Source organism: Mirounga leonina, unplaced genomic scaffold, assembly GCF_011800145.1.
Source record: "Mirounga leonina isolate KUSES-001 unplaced genomic scaffold, KU_Mleo_1.0 Mir_201, whole genome shotgun sequence".
NCBI classification, from domain to species: domain Eukaryota; kingdom Metazoa; phylum Chordata; class Mammalia; order Carnivora; family Phocidae; genus Mirounga; species Mirounga leonina.
In genome coordinates, this window is record NW_023270504.1 from 32,148,210 (window position 1) to 32,168,014 (window position 19,805).

General features: G+C 42.9%; 1 protein-coding gene across 1 annotated transcript in view; it reads right to left on the bottom strand.

Annotated features, from left to right (window-relative positions):
* MICAL3 (microtubule associated monooxygenase, calponin and LIM domain containing 3) overlaps positions 1 to 19,805 on the bottom strand; it is a 278,800-nt gene that overhangs the window by 113,015 nt on the left and 145,980 nt on the right. The window contains exons 4-9 of the mRNA XM_035028591.1: positions 9,363 to 9,703; positions 7,618 to 7,825; positions 5,587 to 5,703; positions 5,069 to 5,170; positions 4,179 to 4,334; positions 3,078 to 3,178 (exon numbers count right to left, since the gene is read on the bottom strand). Of these exons, the coding sequence (XP_034884482.1) occupies positions 3,078 to 3,178; positions 4,179 to 4,334; positions 5,069 to 5,170; positions 5,587 to 5,703; positions 7,618 to 7,825; positions 9,363 to 9,626 (948 nt within the window). The 5' untranslated portion in view covers positions 9,627 to 9,703. The remainder of the gene's footprint in view (positions 1 to 3,077; positions 3,179 to 4,178; positions 4,335 to 5,068; positions 5,171 to 5,586; positions 5,704 to 7,617; positions 7,826 to 9,362; positions 9,704 to 19,805) is intronic.

Consider the following 19,805-nt stretch of genomic DNA (forward strand, 5'->3'; position numbering starts at 1 on the left):
AATGATGTAATGTACGGGGATTAACATAACAATAAAAAATTTTAAAACTTATTTATTATTTTTTATTTTTTTAAAGATTTTATTTATTTATTTGACAGAGAGAGACACAGTGAGAGAGGGAACACAAGCAGGGGGAGCAGGAGAGGGAGAAGCAGGCTTCCCACCGAGCAGGGAGCCCGATGCGGGGCTCGATCCCAGGACCCTGGGATCACGACCTGAGCCGAAGGCAGACGCTTAACGACTGAGCCACCCAGGCGCCCCCAAAATTATTTATTTTTAAAAAGATTATTTATTTATTTGAGAGAGAGAAAGCAGAGAACGAGCACGTGAAGGGGGGGGTGCAGAGGGAGAAGGAGAAGCAGGCTCTCCACTGAGTGCAGGGCCTAATGTAGGGCTGGACCCCAGGACCCTGAGATCATGACCTGAGCCGAAGGCAGATGCTTAACTGACTGAGCCACCCAGGTGCCCCTTCTTTAAATTAAAAAAAGAAGAAAAAAAAAAAGATTTATTTGAGAGAGAGGGCGAGCAGGGGGGCAGGGGGGATAGGAGAGGGAAAGAGAATCCCAAGCAGACTCCCTGCTGAGCATGGAGCCCAATGACCCCACAACCCTGAGATCATGACCTGAGCCAAAATCAAGAGTCAGATGCTCAACCGACTGAGCCACCCAGGTGCCCCATGGGGGAGGCTGTTTCTAAAAGAGCACAGGTTTTGCTGCCTGGTGTTTCCATTTACTTGGAGCATGTCATACTTCTTTAATCTTGCCTAATCCAGCTCATGGAGTTGTTTTGAATACCAAATAAAATAATTTATGTGATGGTACTTTCTAAACTGAAAATGCATTTTATAATTTATGTTATATTGGCGATTATTATCTTCTGGGTAGCAAATAGCTTCTAGCAAATGGGACCACACAAAATACTCAGCATTGTGTAATTCATCAAACTCAAAGGAAGCACCCAAAAGCTCCAGTGCCAAAAAGATGTGAGGTGGGAGCAATGGCAGTCCAGGGGGCTGGGGAGAAATATACTGAAAATGGAACAGAAGTTGTCAAAATAATACATAAGATTCTGAAAGGCTCCACAGAAACCCACCAACAAAGAAAAACAAAGATGAGAGGAAAAACAGCTCTCCACATAAAGGACTGAAAAACTTCTTCTCTGTTTTGGAGATTCCTGGCTAACTGAGCCAAATCTTTATTCTCCTAAAGTGGGGCCTAAGGTTTGTTTCCAAGTGTCACTCTGATGGTACTTTCAGCTACCACTACAAGATGTTAATAGTCAAAACACAAATACTCAAGTTGGTCCTTGAAACCATGTTTGTTCAAGTAAGTGACCACAACCGGGTTAGTATTTAGCAGCACACGTAGAAACGTGGCCCCTGCCCTCTAAAAAAATAAATAAAAAGCAAAAGTAAATCAGGTCTTGGCATTCTAGATTGCTCCTACATATAGCCATGCCTTGGAGATACTGCAGGTTCAGTGGCAGACCACCGCAATATAGCCAGTCAAATGAATTTTTTTTGGTTTCCCAGTATATATGTTATGTTTACACTATGCCATAGTCTATTAAGTGTGCAATAGCATTATGTCTAAAAAAACAACGAAGCTACCTTGACTAAAAAATACTTTATTGCTAAAAAATGCTAACCATTATTGGAGTTTTCAGCAAGTTATAATCACTGATCACAGATCACCATAACAAATATAATAATGAAAATGTTTGAAATATTGCCAAGAATTACCAAACTATAACACAGAAATATGAAATGAGCAAATGCTGTTGGAAAAATGGCACCAACAGACTTGTTCAGCGCAGGGTTGCCACAAACCCTCAATTTTGTAAAATAAATAAGTAAATAAATAAGTAAACAAATAAATGCAGTAACTGTGAAGCACAATAAAACAAGTTTCAACTGATAACCACTGTTCTGCCTAAGATGGTAGATTTGCCTTAACTTAGTCCCAAAGTATACCACCAGGTTCACTGGCTATTTCTTATTGATAAAGCATCCAACCAAGTACATCTTGCTTATGTTTTTGGCAGGATGGGCTGTACAAACTGCTCTGTCCTGTTTCCTTATATAACATAAAGGAGCTCAAGGCTGAGAAACAGATACGAGGTCCTAGGTCCGTGACTGGGAAGAGGCTGTGCGGCAGGCACGTGCTCACTGGCTTGCCCCCACCACTGCTCTCAGATACAGCAACAGTATCACTCAGTCCTGCAGACACAAAGGCACCCTGAAATTCAGCCACAAGTCTGTGGTAAGAACTGTACAGGACTGAATCAGCACATCTAGTGCCTCTTCTCTCCAGCTCATCACATGGGGATAGTAATTCTGATTCAGACTGAACACCAAATAAGACTTAAGAGACTCTCCTTAAAGAACCACCTATCCTGTGATTCTCTGATTTCATATTCTGTTCATCGTCTCAGGGAATGTCATACAATTATCCACCTGGAAAAAAGGCTGAGCCAGACCTCTCATCATTGTTTATGAAGAGGTCTAAATATACCCTGATCCAGCCAGTGTTCCCTAGATATGTCTGATAGACGTATCTGCAGTAAAACCAGAACCATTCTCAGGCTTCCAGGTCAAACTCCCGTCCCCCTACCACCCTCTCCCAAAAGACGACCTATTAACCAACTACTAATCAGTCATATGTGGAATTAGCTAGAACGACAAACCAAATCACCTAAAATTAAACTGAGTATCTGAGATAACTGTTATCTGAGATTTGTTTCAGAACAATCCAATGGCAGGAGTGAGGAGTACGTGGGGTGCTACTGAAATAATATTGGCCATGTGCTGATAATTGTTAAAACAAGGTAATGGGCCCAGGGGGTTCACTGTATGATTCTCTCTACTTTTGTGTACATCTGAAATTTTCCATAACAAAAGATTTTTTAGAAGTTAAACTAAAAAAACCTTAGAGGAGTACATGTTTCTAGGAGATGAGTTGGGTGCTCATTTTCATTCCCTTGCAGGAAAAACTCATCAGACAATAAGATTCTTTCTCTTAGTGGTCACATTAACTAGTACAACATAAAAAGAGGTTTGAAAGAAATCCATTACTCACGTGCAGTATCACCCCTTTGTCTAGCAAACTCTGCTTTTTGGCTGTCATAACAAAATAGTGTGTGTCGTCTTTGTAGTAGACAATATTCTCCAAGTCAATACCTACAACCGGAAAACAAATCTGTCACACGGGGGCTTGCTGAAAATGAAGGTATGTTAGGGCAGCCAGAAAGTTTACATGGATCCTCAGAGACCAGGGTTGTAACACTCTGGACAGAGAAAGTGAAAATAAAGAGATGTCTGAGCCCGATTCTTACTTCCTGCATATTCAGTTCATAAGAAGAGGGGGAGCTATGTTTATACCTGCACTGCTCTATAATTCACTTCATACCCTAAGTTATCCTAAAAATCATGATCAATAGTAAGCAGAAATAGAAGGTCTGGAAGAGAAAGAAAGGTTAACTTCTAGTAAGAGGTCAGGGTTAGTTCTCAAGTTAAATGTCTTTGATAGTCATCAAGGCAACTGGGAGAATCACCTCTGCTCTTAACAGGACAGACAACTAGATGCCTAGAAGCAGAACGTGAACTACTGGCTTTTTAATTCAATAATCTAAAAAACAGATGTAATAGAAAGCAATCGTGTTCTAGAAAACAGAGAAATGAAATCTGATGCACATTTTTGTGGCAGCAAAATAAGTTAATTTATTCAAAAGCTATCATACAACAATCTCATTCCTATCTAGCACATTGTTTACTTCATGTCCAAACTGGAACCCCGGAAGACTGTATACTCAGTATCTAAAGTTAGGTTCTAGAGAACCAGAGAACTACCAATCAGTAGCTTACTGCATTGAGCACCATCACTTAGAGCCATAGCATAGGGGAAAGGGTTGGAGAAGAGTTGCTAAAAGGCAGAATGAACCCTTAAAAACAAACAAACAAATAAAAACCAAGCCCAGAACAGCCCTATCACTGTAAAGAGGGTAAAGAATACTAGAGGAGGAGACAGTAATAAGGAAAGCACTATAGAAAGAAAAAGAGCAGTGGGGCAAACAACAGCAATAATGCCAATGATCACCCACCCTACCAAACCTCTGAGAGAAAAATCACAAGTAGTTATTTAAATTTCTATCCTTATTGCTTTGGAGGCATCTACACCAACCTGTGGCTTCCCTCAGTTCCTGGAAAAATTTTTGGTTGAATATAAAAGCCACACCACTGATCTCTTCCACTTTGGCTTCTGCTGTTGTATTTCGGTTAATAAAATTTGCTGTAATGGCAATGGCCAGCTTGCCACGAAATTCTTTCCGGCGAAATCCTGGAAGGAAAGAAAATTTTCAGAGGTGACCACAGCTCGCTAGAGAAGAAGGAAGATCACTTCAAACAGGAAGGGCTGTTGATGAAGACATTAGGGAACATGCGGATGGGAATCAATGGGAAAATTTTAGGGCAATTCTTATCTGAAAATAAGGCGTTTACCTGCCCCAAAATATATGAATTTCAGGAAAGAAGTCAAAGTCTCCCACATATTAACAATCTGAAATCTAACTGACCAGAATACTACTCAGTGCAAGGGAGTTCATTGAAAGAAAAAGAAAGAAAGGGAAGAAAGGGAAGAAAGGGAAGGAAGGAAGGAAGGAAGGAAGGAAGGAAGGAAGGAAGGAAAGAAAGAAAAGAAAGAAAGAAAGAAAGAAAGAAAGAAAGAAAGAAAGAAAAGAAAAAGAAAGAAAGAAAAGAAAGAAAAAGAGAGAGAGAGAGGAAAGAAAGCCACCAGCTTACTAAACTTAGATATAATCCTGCAGTGTCAACCAATTAATTACCTCCTAGTGCCTTAACAAGACTGCCCTATAAGAAGTAACCCAAGTACCAGTTGGCTAGTGGAAGGTTGGGCCTGTCATTCAGTTAGAATAGATAGCACGCATACGCAGATTCTTTTTGCATATGCAGATTCTTAGGAATGTGGATTCTGATGATACAAACTCTCACCCCAGGGTTGGGGGAGGGTTACCCTTCACTCTGCTATGAACCAGGCAAAGCAGCATTGACCAATACCTTCCAAGGTGTTCCTACGGCCATCCCCTCCGATGATCACTTCAAATTCATATTCTGACACAGGATGCGTTTTGGGGTGGACCAGTGCCCGCCAACCTATACCTGTGGACCAAAGTCAAAATGAAGGTCATTACCCAGACTATATTCATACACCTAAGACACCTCTAGATACAAACTGCACAAAACCCTAGGTTTTGAAAACTGAAAACACTAGGAGTAAAAGCATGGGGTACAAAACACAGGGAAAAAAAGAAGCCTTGGAGAAGGCTCACAAAAGAATGTTCCCCACGACATGATTTGCTATAATGAAATCAAGTGTTTACAACATCTAATACTATGTCAAAAGCCTCCTCATTAAGTCAAAAGTTCCTTGAAAGGTATAGGCTATACAACTGAAGAAACCTCTTTAACTAGTTCTGAAAACAACCCACAGATTCTTGTACTTTTCTCCCTTGATCTCATCTTTTCTCACACACTCCATGCCCTTTTATCCCTTTCATTTGTCCAATCCAACTTACGTTCATTTTCTTGATCCTCAGGAGGCTGTACAAGACCTTGGAATTCCACATTGACATGGATCTCAATGCCTAGGATCAGGGCTACTTTCAAAAGTATTAGTTGAAGCTGACGGATACCTGGGGGAACAAAAAGATGATACTAGTGAGGGCACACTTGAAAAGAGAGTACTAGTCGCAATTACTGCTCAGGTTCTCACCTGCCCACCTACACAGTTTATCCAGATTCTCAAAGCCTCCTGTAGCTGGAGACATTTTCCAAGCCATGCTCTACAGCTTCTTTCTTTCTTTTTTAAGGGCAAATACAATTCAGTGCAAGAGATGTTCTAGAAAGACATGTAAGGCCACTCCCACCTCTTGGGTTGGGTGTTCAAAGCAACCAAAAGCTCTGAGACAACACAGATTGTGGCCACCAGGAGACTCTCTTTTCCATCTTCCTCTGATTCAGACAGAGTCACGGTCATCTAGTGGAATCTACAATCCCGACAGGACATGGGACTTACCAGAGAAGGCAAAACGTGTGCACCCTCAGGTGGGTTTTCCAGTTTGATACAAAGGGGCTGCACTACTTCCTGAGATTCCCACAGCATCTCCCTTTCATCCTATTACCTCCTTGATCTTCACACACTCTTATAAAAGTGAGAAGGGGAAACCTTAATCCAACCTTAGTCTCTTACCATTCTCCCTCCCACCACTGATCTACAGGTGCAGAAACTGAGGCTCAAAATGAGTGAAAATCTTGATCATTATCACAGTGAGATTTATTTATTTATTCTATGTCCAATGAATGACCACCAAGTGTCAGACATGGTAGCAGCCCCAGGCCTACTGAGATAAAAATCTAGTCCCTAATGTAGGACCCTCTCAGTTCCAAGACAAATCCCACATAAGTCAGACAAATCCAGACAAATCAAATGACCCTTGGTCCTCTCTTAAGACCAATCTCACCTGCAGCCTCTGACTAATCTGGTACGTGCAAATCCTCATCTAAGTCATCTCAGTTCTTTCCCCCAGCTTATCAAAACCACCACCCTTCTGAGTTACACTCCTAAAGCCTCATTAAATCCCATTCTAGCACACATTTAATATTTGCAGACAACTGGATTCCAAGATGCTTTATATATTATAGCCCAACAGATGGGCAGAGTGCTTCCTCTACCAATGGAATGTGGCAGCTGTTGGCCAGGTTTGATAAATTGGCACAACCACTTCGAAGAGCAAACAGTTCAGCAGTTTGATGTATTTGCAGGACATATCCGGAGGAGCTCAGAACAAAAGTTCCTTGATAAGACTCTCCTGGAATCATTAACGATGATCAATAAACAAGACTCGAACTTCATAATGTAGACATTGTCTGTTCTGAATCACTTTTCAGATAGGCCACTTAACAGTCATGGAAAGAAAATCACTGTCTGCGTTGACTTGTGTTTACTCTATAGGATCTCAGAAAAGCATAGGCCCAAGCTAAGCTTGGAGATGACAAAAATACAGCCAAGAGTTATCCAGGCTGTCGACCTCATGAAAATCACCTAACCAAATGAATCTCACTACTGACTTGCCATTGGTGACCAAACTAGGAGGCTGCTTCTAAAACTGTGGTTTCCCCAGTACTGTCCCCATAGCATTTTGTTCTTACATTAGTAGAGTATCTATCATATCACATTAGAGAGAGACTCATGTTTTGTGCTTCTTCCATTGGACTAAGAACCACCAGAGGGTCAAGGCTCAAATTGGTAGTGTTTTCTAGCCTGGCCCCAATGCCCATCCCACCCACTGCAAGTGCTCAGGAAGAGTTCAAGACCTAAATTTAGAAATCCGTAAATTAAACTCATGTCATAGGAGTTAACTTGCAATTAGGAATCCTAGGTTATAGACAACCTCATCACAAGTATTTTGACTCCAAGCACATTAGACATTAATGATATGAGAACAAATTGGGCTGTTGAGTAATTCCCTCAAATAATCTGCCTCTTTCTACTGAACAAGTGGGTAGAGGGTGGGGTGGGATCCTGCAGGAGGATTGTTTTTACTTACTGATATGGTCAATAGCTCCAGCACAGAACTTGCCATAGAACTTCTTGGCACCCAGACCTCGCAGATCATGTATGGTGAATGGCCAGAGATGCAAGACATTGTTGCGGGAGAAGGCATCTCGTTTCTCAATAACGACCACCTTAGCTCCCAATAAGGATAAGTCAATGGCTGTACGGAGACCACAGGGGCCAGCTCCAATGATGAGACACTGAAAAACATAGCTACTTTCAGGGCAAAGGTAGCACCTCTCAGGAAAGCTCACATTTCTATAACAGTTTCATGATCTCATAACCGTCATTCCCTAAAGCCCCCAAGTAAGGCTATTCTCCTAAGAAATCTTCAGACCCATCTGGGTCACAGGAGAGCATCTGCAATGGCTTGAGAGAAAAGCTGGTGATTGTTATGGACAGAGGAGACTCTTAACTGTTAGTGCTGCACAAAAATAAACTGTTATTCCAGCACATGTTCACCTTGTAGATCTGCAATATATTGAAGTGGTCATCATTTCAACAAACGATTTGAAAATCACATGTCATCTTTTATTAACAGGAGAGGACCTTTTGAAAGGTTTCTAAGTCAAGCAGATTTCTGTCCAAGGAGACAGATTATTAAACACATAGTTCAGACAATATTAAGAGTCCTGAAATGAATCTACCACTCAAGGATTCCAAGAAGGCAACTTTTAAGAGCCAAAGTTTTATGTGCTGAAAAGAGTTCTAAAATCACCATCTTTGGACTGAAAGTCCAGGGAAATGATCTTAAAGACCCACATTCTAGAGAAGTACTCAAGGTGAGAATGGACACTTAACTAATTTGTATGATTCTTAATAAAACACCACAACTCACTCATAAAAGTCATGCCTCTGAATTTCTTGAATTTTGCTGATGGGTATCTATCCGGAGGCAAATCCACTGGGGGAGGGTCTCTAGGTCTCCACACAGAGCAAATTAAAGCTCATGAAAGGACATTAGTAATCTAGTCATGAAGTCATTTGCAGCTTCATTTCCCTGCTAGCTTTTTCAAACTTCTCCCAGAAGGTGTTCTCACATAAGGAGGAAAGCAGGAAATATATTGTTCCTTCTCCACCTCCCTGTACCCACCCCTGCACAGGTGACTGAATATCTCACCTGTTTCATGAAAACTCTATTTCCCTAGATTGTGAAGAGAGCAAAAGAAATATTTTGGTTTACAAGGCCCTTGCTTATCAAAACAAACCTTCGGAATATGGATGAAAAGAGGTCTGAAGTGGCAGATCCCCAAGTTAGCAAATACTATCTAGACCTTATTAGTCATTGAGTATGGAATGATGACTTTATAAAGATGACATGCCAGGCATCATGAAGCCATGTTCAGACAGGATGCTAACAGGGCATGGCTTCTTCTTTGCTAAGCGACCTGCATCCTCTTAACAGTGTGAAATTCAAAACAGAGCCCTCAGGGGGAAAAAAAAAGTTCCTATACCATTTGACTTCAGGGTTGTACTTAAATAGCTGAAATCCTGTTCAATATGTGAATACATGAAATAAGAACAGGGTTTGGAACATGGAACAGTCAACTGAACACTGGTAATGGATCCACAGAGTTTGACTTTTTGTATTAAGTCTCTGCTAGACTCTGCCTAGGTCTCACCCAGTCTACCTCTACTCAATCCCTTTCCTTGGCCTATCTCTGCTCACAGTCTTTTCTTTTGTGGTTAAATCCTTAGGTTAGTGACCCCAAGGCCTAGGAGAAGCCAAACCCTTACCTTGGTGTTAGTGCATGCTTTTCCCTTTTTGTAGTCTTTGTGGCTGCCCCGCTTGTCCAACTTTGCCCACAGCGCTTTGGCTTTCCAGTAGTTAAGCTTGGACTTGAGCTTGTGATAAAAGGAGCGGTAGTCCTTAGGCTTCAGTTCTAGGTGGTCACAGAGCTCTTGGAAGGCCTTGAGGGTCCCCTTGCAGGTGGTGGCCTGCACAAACCGGTCAAAGAGGACGTGAGCGCGATTCATTGTCTCATTCTTACTGTCCTCCATGCTTCCCCACTCTCAGCAGCCCCCAACAAAGGGGGCAGTGGGATGGCTGTTGATCCACCTGATTCTGTCACATTAATCTAACAAAAATAAAGAAAGAAAAAGGAATGGTTAGCAAATCTAAATTTCTACCTACAAGCATTTTCTAGGAGACATAACTCCTTTTCTTTTTTTTTTTTTAAATATTTTATTTATTTATTTGAGAGAGAGAGAATGAGAGACAGAGAGCATGAGAGGGAGGAGGGTCAGAGGGAGAAGCAGACTCCCCGCCGAGCAGGGAGCCCGATGCGGGACTCGATCCCAGGACTCCAGGATCATGACATGAGCCGAAGGCAGTCACTTAACCAACTGAGCCACCCAGGCGCCCGACATAACTCCTTTTCAAATGGAGTTCTGAAGTGTCAAAGCCATTCATTCAACAAATGTATATCCTATATCTTCTGTACTCCAGGCACTATCTGTGACACTGGGGATGGAAAGATGAGCAAGACAGTGTTTGCTTTCAAGGATCTTACAGTTCAGTGGGTGAGACAGACTCATAAACAGAATGTTAAATGTACTTTGCTGAGTGTCATTAGAGAGAGAGGGGCACAAGGGACTTGGGAACGTTGACAATGAGTACCTAATCATAATGGGTCCTTGTTGAAGATAAGCCTCTGAAACATGACGCTGAGTCTTTCAGGATAAGTCAGTGTTAGCCAGGCAGGGAAGAAGTGTAGAAGGTAGGAAAAGAAATAAAATAGGAAGGCTTGTGAGTGAGTGACTTTTACAGATGAAAGACTCAAGAATGATGCCCAGGTTTCCAGCTTAGGCCACTGAGTAAATAATGACACCAGGCCAATGAATTAAAAATAGAGGAACTCATTTGTAAGGGGAGGGTAGTGAGTTCCCTTTTGGCTTGTTACGTCTGAGCTGCCTTAATAGAGATGCTCGCTAGGCAGTCAGGTATGTATTTGAAGCTTAGGGGAGTAGCCGGGGACCCAGGCCCAGATTTGGGAGTCATTAGCATACAGGTGGTAGCTGAACCTTCAAAAGTGGTACAATCACACAAGGAGAGCGCATGGGAAGAGAGAGCCATGGGCCCTGGATGAGATCTGGGACTCATCAACTTGTAAGGAACTGGCAGAGAAAGAAGAGCTCTCTAAAAAGATTGTGAGGCACAGTGGAGAGAGGTCTGAAGAGAACCAAAGGGCAGTGTCACAGCAGTCTAAGAATAAGAAGCACAAAGTTCGGAAGTGGCAAAGTCAGTAGGGTTTTAAAGGACTGAAACAGTCCTGCCCCTGCATGTGGTACATGTCAGGGTGGGAAGATTTTATAGCCATTTCATTTTGCCCACAAACATATTTGACAGTAATGATAATGTCTACACCTTCCACTTATTAAAAACATCTATACATCCACCACCCTATGTTTCCTGGATAGAAGCTTTAAGATGGGAGAAGGCACCTTACATGCTCCTTTAATGCACTCACTCCCTTGGGTCTGTTTCATCATTTTTGTACCACGTTTCATGTATCATCACTACCTAGAACTATTATTGGGAGGTAGGAGACAAAGGGCCAAGAGTGAAAACTAAGACATAGTAAGAACAGAGAAGCAGGTCAGAGCAAGGGGATGAGCACTAACATGGCTCTGAGCCCTCTGTGCCAGATACTGGTTGCATGACCCTGGACAAGTCACTTTGCCTCACCAGGCCTTCATTTTCCCTTGTGTAAGATGAGGCGGTTACACTGGATGGTCTCTAAACTCCTCTTTCAATTCCGAAGTTCTCCGAGTTTAGTGCTGAGAAAATCCTCATGGTCACACTACTGTGTGTGACAAACAGGACTGCACTGAAACTTTGCTTTAAAGAGGACTCACTCTTGGAGATGGGGGAGACAGAGGAAGGGGGGTGTTGATTCACTGTGGTCAGGAGGGGTACAGAAGAAAGAAGTGACTCACTAGTGAAGCAATCCAAGAGTACTGGGAGCCACCAAACTGTATGTGCTGATGAAATCAATTGTCAGAAGAAGGCACCACTGGGTAAGCATCTGCAACAGAATCCCTCTTTGTGAAGTAGAAGTAACATCCTGCATCTCTCTACACCTCACCATGATATTATAAGGGCTAAATCAAATCAACAGGAGACCTGTCTTAAGCTTTGCGGGAGAAAATAATAGCTATACACAAAGAACTGACATTTTCCCTTTATGTCAGCAGACCTGGCACTCTTCATATACTGTGGAGGCTGAGTCGAAGAGGGTAACTCTTCACCTGGAACACACTGACTCAGCTTCTCATCTCAGATATATACTTACTCAACAATCTCTCCTGGCTCTGGATATAAAAACTACACTGCTAAAAAACACAGCTTGTCTAGTAGACAAGTGGCCAAGAGTCCATCAAGAAATGGAATTAACTGGGGCACCTGGGTGGCTCAGATGGTTAAGCGTCTGCCTTCGGCTCAGGTCATGATCCCAGGGTCCTGGGATCGAGTCCCACATCAGGCTCCCTGCTTGGTGGGGAGTCTGCTTCTCCCTCTCCCTCTGCCTCTGCTTGTGTGCTCTCTCTCTCCTTCTCTGTCAAATAAATAAAATCTTTAAAAAAAAAAGAAATGGAATTAACTGGAACTAACCTCCAGTTCCCCCTCAATAAAGTTTATTCTAGGAAACAATACGCAGCAAGAGAAATATTTTAAAGTTCCTAAAAAGAGCCCACTCTTTTTCTTATATGCCAAGGCTTATCTTAGAAATGGTACATAATGAAAAGATGTCTTATAGGGGCAGAAAAAACAGATGTGTTTATCCAAAGACAGAAGGGTGACAGGTAACAACCAATAACTAGAAAAAAGGTCCCAGAGTGATTGACTCTTGCCTTCCTTGTGTAGGTTTCTGTGGCTTTATGTGCTTTTTGGGCAAACAGACAGCATTTTGCAATTCTGACCCTGCATGCCCGACCTGTGTTCATTGTCGACTTTGACTCCACCAGAGTCATAATGTTTGGAAAGCTTTGAAAACACCTGGTCTGATCTCTCTGCCTCTTGCCAAAGAAGAAAATGATCTCTCTTTGTTCCTGAACTGCAGTCACCTTCCACTCCTTGCCAGGATTTGGAGCACTCAGTACCAGGATGTTCTTACTGAAACCAACACATTAAAAATCTTGAAACTTTAGGGCACCTGGGTGGCTCAGTTGGTTAAGCATCTGACTCTTGGTTTCGGCTTGGTTCGTGATCCCAGGGTCCTGAGATCAAGCCCCGAGCCAGGCTCCGCGCCGAGTGTGGAGTCCGCTTGAGATTGTCTCCCTCTCCTGCTGCCCCTCCCCCAGCTTGCATGCATGCGCGTGCTCTCTCTCTCTCTCACTCAGATAAATAAAATCTTAAAAAAAAGATCCTGCAACATTATTTCTAAAAAGCCTTTCTCCTGTCATAAGGCCTATCTTATGCTTACACCTCCCTAAAGTGTCTTGGGCACTTATTTTCAAAGAAAAATTCTGCTTTGTACGCTAACACCCCCTTGGCTGGCTGTAACCCACTCTGCTTGAAATATTCACTTCCACAGAGCTACTAACCACCACAGAGAATTTCCAAATCAACCCCCACCACAGATGAACACCTTCATTAATAACTGGCCCCCAATCCTTCTGCTGACTTTCAGGTTTCAGCCACAGCTCCCAGGCAGTTAAAGAGAGTCTGCTTCCAAGCAGTAGTCAAGTATTAAATGCCCACTCTAAGGGATTTCAACCTGTAGGTCACTAATGACAACAGATAAATAGAGGTAAGTTGGCTCCTGTAACAATGTGACAAGCACCCAAGGTAAGAGTACACAAGATTAATTCCCCTGGGCTGCCTCACTTTTCCTACTTTGCAAGCCAAATGACCACAGCAGGAAGACACTCTCAAGTGCTACAGCATTACTCTGTAACTCTGCTGGACTGGGACTGTGTCATTTAGCAAGGGGAATCTGGCATTCTGATTCATTCTGAGAGCAGTTGGGGAGAACTGCAGAAGGGCCATTCCTGTTATTGCCCTCATTTCTCTCATTCCTGAAGGTCAACTCAGATCCTGCTCCTCCTGGCCTCTCCTGGACCGTCCCTGTGTGCCAAACATGCTAGTATCCTGGGAAAATTCCGTATTCATAATTACAGGAACCTAGAGACCAGGAAACCTGGCCGGAAGGTGCCAGAAATCCTGGGGACTGAAAAGCCAAGGTGTGGAAGGAAGGGAAAAGGGAAGTAAGGAGCCCGAGGAGGGAAGAGGAAGAGGAGATGATGCCAGGTTTCCAGGGCACTGGTGCAATTTCTGCCAGTGGACAATATCCTGCATGTTTTGTCCCGTGGCAGCTGACTGCTGACTCAGAAGCCTTGCACATTCCTTGGCTGTGGAGGAAAATGCTGGAGAGGCAGCCTGTGAAGTACATGCAGGACAGAATTTATGTTTCTATTTACAAGAGTAAAAGGCTGTCACTGACTTATGGCTGGTTATGAGAACACTCAATCTCTACCTCTTAGAATAGGTGGATGATTATTTGTAGGAGGTGAGAACTATCTTTAAAAATAGAAAAGGGAGGGGCACCCTGGGTGGCTCAGTCGGTTAAGCATCTGCCTTTGGCTCAGGTCATGATCCCAGGCTCCTGGATCGGGTCCCGCTTCAGACTCCTTGCTTCTCCCTCTCCTTCTGCCCATCCGCTCCCCCCTCATTCTCTCTCTCTCTCAAATAAATAAATAAAATCTTTAAAAAAAATGAAAAGGGAGGAGCGCCTGGGTGGCTCAGTCAGTTAAGCCGCTGCCTTCACCTCAGGTCATGATCCCAGGGTCCTGGGATCGAGCCCCGCATCGGGCTCCCTGTTCAGCGGGAAGCCTGCTTCTCCCTCTGCCTGCCTCTCTGCCTACTTGTTCTCTCTCTCTCTGTCAAATAAATGAATAAAATCTTTAAAAAAATAAAAAATAAATGAAAAGGGAAAGAGAAATAAAGCAAGAAACTAGGAATTATACTTCAAGAGTATGAAACCAGGGGCACCTAGGTGGCTCAGGTGGTTAAGTGTCTGATTCTTGGTTTTGGCTCAGGTCATGATCTCAGGGTTGTGGGATTGAACCCTGTGTCAGGCTCCATGCCCAGTGTGGAGACTGTTCAAGATTCTCCCTCTCCTTCTCTAAAAAAAATAGAGTATGAAACCAGAGTCAAGTTTAGTTAATTTTCTCTTAGCCACTGCAGATGTGTAAATCTCTGAATCTTATTAAGGAATCTATGAAATGCTTCTTTCCCTAGCCCATTCAGTCAGAGGTGTGACTTGTCTAAATAGATGCTAGAAGTAAGTAGATCTATAGGAAAGCAGATTTTGGAATGTGATTAGGAGGAAACTTAGATGAAAACTGCACTTGAGATTACAGAGATTCCTTTGTGTTTTGTCTCAGAAACAAAGACCAAAGTTGACAAATGCCTTGAGTTCTTCATCAGTCTTTCTGCAACAAAGGCCTCTCAGGCTACTATCATCTGTGGATGGGAACACTGAGGCCCTCACCTCAGGAGGCAATGAGCTGACTGAACCAGACAGTCTGGGAAGGAGACTCCTTGTCGCCTCCTACTGCTTCCCATCTCTGGCACCAACGGCTTATCTCTCACAACCTTATCTAAGGTTCTCTGAGTACCTAGAAAGCAAACCCAGTATAATAAGGAAAGCAGTCTTTCTCCTGTATTCTTGTTTCTGCACTATTCCATCCTCAGCTCACTTCTGACTTCCCATCCTATTTAGCATTAAACTGACACTCAGCAAGATGCTGAGGACACAGGAAACCAGCCCCCACCCCACCTCCGTGCCCCTCCTCAAACCCTAGATCTGCTCTTTAGTCATATTGTATTACTCATCGGCAACTGTCAGTTTGCAACGCCATTATTTAAATGGCTCTCTCTTCCACTAAGAGCTTCCCTAGGGCAGGGACCAGGTCTTTGTAGCTATAGCCTGACCTGTGGTGGAAATACTATGTTTCTTTGGAGCTGATAAGGGGAACAGAATCTCCTCAAGGTATTCTGTATGGGAGCCCAGAAGCTCCACACTGGAAGGACCAGTCCTGGGGAAAAGCACTGACTTTGGCCTGCGTGGCTAGGGAAGGTAGAGGAGAATTGGATACATGGTACAGAGATTTCTACTGTGCTACCAAAAAGTTGTATCTAAAAATGCAAAGGTAAGCCTGGACAGGGAGTGCTGTCCTAAGAAGAGCAACTAGCAAGAATGTAGCACTTTTCAAGATATAGAAGCAACCCAAGTATCCATTCATAGATGACTGGATCAAGATGTGGGGTATATATACAATTAAGTATTACTCAGCCATAAAAAAGAATGAAATCTTGCCATTTGCAATAACATGGATGGTTCTAGAGGGTATAATGCTAAGTGAAATAAGTCAGAGAAAGACAAATACCATATGATTTCACTCATGTGTGGAATTTAAGAAACAAAACAAATGAACAAACAAAAAAAGACGAAAAAGCAGACTCAAATACAGAGAACAAACTAGTGGCTGCTAGAGGGGAGAGGCGGGGAGGATGGGTTAAACAGATAAAGGAAATTAAGAGTACACTTATCTTTTTTTTTTTTTTAAGATTTTATTTATTTGACAGAGAGAGACACAGCGAGAGAGGGAACACAAGCAGGGGGAGTGGGAGAGGGAGAAGCAGGCTTCCTGCTGAGCAGAGCCCAATGTGGGGCTCGATCCCAGGACCCTGCCTGGGACCATGACCTAAGCCAAAGGCAGATGCTTAATGACTAAGCCACCCAGGTGCCCCAAGAGTACACTTATCTTGATGAGCACTGAGAAATGTATAGAATTGCTGAATCATATTGTATACCTGAAACTAATGTAATATTGTATGTTAATTACACTTGAATAAAAAAGTTTCCCCTTGTTCAATATACTGTATTCTAGATAATCCCTTAATGTTTAGATTTATTCATTTTCTCTAATCAGCTGTTCAGTTTTTAACTTCAACATTTTTAGATCTCATTCCCAAAAGTTCTTTCTCATATTTTCCTGCCCACTTTTTATAGTCTCTTGCTCTAAAAACCAGTATTTATTCAGTTTTTTGCTTATAAAGTATGTTATTCTAAGTTATATTATACTCTATTATAATTCCTAGGTTTGTACATGTGCAATTTTTTTTCGACTGACTATCACTCATGTTTTTATTATGTTTAGCAATTTTCTTTTTTCCAAAGGGGAGGTGGAGAGATGGTGAAGTAGGAGATGGGGAAATAGGAGATAGGGACTAAAGAGCACATTTATCATGATGTAAAAATAAATAGGAGGGGCGCCTGGGTGGCTCAATCAGTTAAGCATCTGCCTTTGGCTCAGGTCATGATCCCAGGGTCCTGGGATGGAGCCCTACGTCAGGGCTCCCTGCTTAGTGGGGAGCCTGATTCTCCCACTTCCTTTGACCCTCCCCCTGCTCATGCTCATGCACTCTCTCTCTCAAATGAATAAAAATTCTCTTAAAAAATAAAATAGGAAAAAATGAGTTAAAAATTTTTTTAATTGAAAAAAAATGTAGCACTTTTGTTATGAATTCTCATACCACCTTATCCTTGGCTATGACCTTCTAGAGGGATCTGAGAAAAAGCCTGGACAACATGATCTCTGTGCTCTCTTCTAAGTCTCCAATTCTGAAGACATGGTTAAAGCCCTAGCCCCTATGTTATATCTTCTCTAACTTTTTATTCTACACCAGAAAAACAAGGAGTCAAAAAGAACGATGTCCCCCTCCAACCAAAAAAGAACAATCCCAGAGGCCGGTCTCTTATAAATAGTTTCCTCATCTACAAAATGAAGTAATACCCACGGGATAACAGAGTTTTGCAGGAACTGAAGTAATGGATGTGAAATGTTTAGCAGTGCTAGGTACACAGCAGGACCCTGTAAAGTGACGGTAGTTATTACTAACCAGTCATTTATAATCCCAGCAACAAAAGGTTATACTCTGGCTAAATAAATGGCTCACACACCAGAACTCGAGTGCTCAGATAGCTTTGGTTTTTCGGGGAAAAAAAAAAAAAAGTTTCAAAATTTCTTTGTTCCATCATTGCTCTGTACCCTCTCCATTCCATTTGTCCTAGAAGGTCCGATAACGGCATTGGTGGAGGCCTAAAGGAATAAGATTTGTGTAAGTTCCTGCCAAACTTAGGTATTAAAACTTCCATCACTAATGGTAAAAATAGCTAACGTACTGAATGAAGAGTTACTAGCTGTCAGATCATTTCATCTTCACCTCACTCCTCTGAGGTAGAATCTATTCCCTCCATTTGCAGATGGGGAAACTTCAGGTTGAAGAGCTTTAAAGTTCATACAGCACGAAAGCAGCGCAGCCATGTTTTGCATCCAGAGCTGTCTACTTCAGAGCCCAAAGCCTCACCATTATGGGAAAAACCACCTGAGAATATAGCTGGAGAAATAAAGGTGCATCAGAAAGCATGCTCCCAGCCCCTTGCTGCCCGAGAGCCAGAACCTGCCGGTGCACACACAGACCACAGACAGACCCTGCCTGCTACGAAGGTCGCTGCCCAGCTACCGACAGACAGGCAGTTTCAAGTAAATGTAGTAAGGACACACAATGCAGGATTCTTCTTCTTCTCACAAGTTATCGCTGCATCTGCTCCTTTGAAATGGAGCCCTTTCATAAATGGAAGTAAGAGCGGTCTGGTTTCACAGTAATTCTTCCCGTTGGCTGCTGAAAGGCTAGGCAACTAAAATAGTACTAGCAGAGTTCTTATCAGTCTGCATTCTTCAGGAGGCTCTAGCACCCCAGCCACCAGCAACACCTTGGAGGAGTCCATTACAAAGAATTTTTGAATCATCTAATGCCATTCCATGCATTGTAAGAACTCAGGGCAGAACAGGAGGTGAACTTCAACCTACCCACTACCAAGAGGACAGTGCTGAGTTACAAAGAGACCAAAAAATCAACACCTTCTTGCCCCATAATCTGACCGAGGCTCTCAGGGTGATGAAGGGCCCCTGACCGGAAGAAAGGCTCACTGAGGTTGTGAGAAAGCACAACCAAAAAGCTATTCTTCTACACAAGGGTGGGCTCCCATCTACTTTGCTCAGTACTGTCTACCAGTTCTAGGCACACTATAGATGTTCAATGGGGTTTTGTTGACTGAAGGGACACCAAGCCACCTACACCTGTGCAGACTCAGGAAGTAGTCTGGCTGACAGCTGTGCAGGGTGCTAGGTAGGGTCAGCTACAGCACCGGGGCTCAGAGAACACCAACGTTGCGGCCGTCCTAAGGGACATAAATACCCCCATAAAGATGACTGTAGAGCTGCTGGGAAAAATTCGAGGTCCTGTAAAGAAAGGCACTCACTCTGTCATCTTAATGATCTGCCTCTCCCAGGGGCAGACCTGCAGCCAAAGCATTCCCAGAACATACAAACAACTGGCAAGAGATTAACCTGGAACAGAATTTGGGGTTTCTCAGTTGTCCAGTCTGCCTACTACCAGTTGCCATGAATCACAAAATACACAATGGTCAAGGCTGGGTAGGATCTAAAAGATCATCTAGCCTGGCCAGCCATCCCACACTTGCATTTTCTATGTACCATCCACAACACAGGAACACCTCCAATGACAGGGAACTTTCTTTTTTTTTTTTTTTTTTTAAGATTTTATTTATTTATTTGACAGAGAGATAGAGAGAGAGCACAAGTAGGCAGAGAGGCAGGCAGAGGGAGAGGCAGAAGCAAACCCTCCACTGAGCAGGGAGCACAACGTGGGGCTCAATCCCAGGACCCTGGGATCAAGACCTGAGCCGAAAGCAGCCGCTTAACCGACTGAGCCACCCAGGCGCCCCAGGCAACTTTCTATCTTAGGAAGTAGTCTTCACAATCTTTGATCAGCTTGAAATGCTAATTTCCCAAGGACTCAATTTCTATGTAGTAGACCACAATCATTCTGCCCATAGTTTTTTACCCAGTGGTCCAAAATTTACCTCTTAGAGGTATCCAGAACAAAACTAGTTCCTCCCTTTTACACAACAACCTTCCAAATATTTGCTATCTACACATTCTCCTTCAACCATTTCTATTTTGACATGGTTTTCAGTTTACCTTCTTTAGCGTTCTTCTACAAGCTCCTATCATTAATGTCTATACCCATCTCATCTGCCTTTCCTCCTGTAACAGACAACTATCCACATGCCTACCTGAAGCAACCTT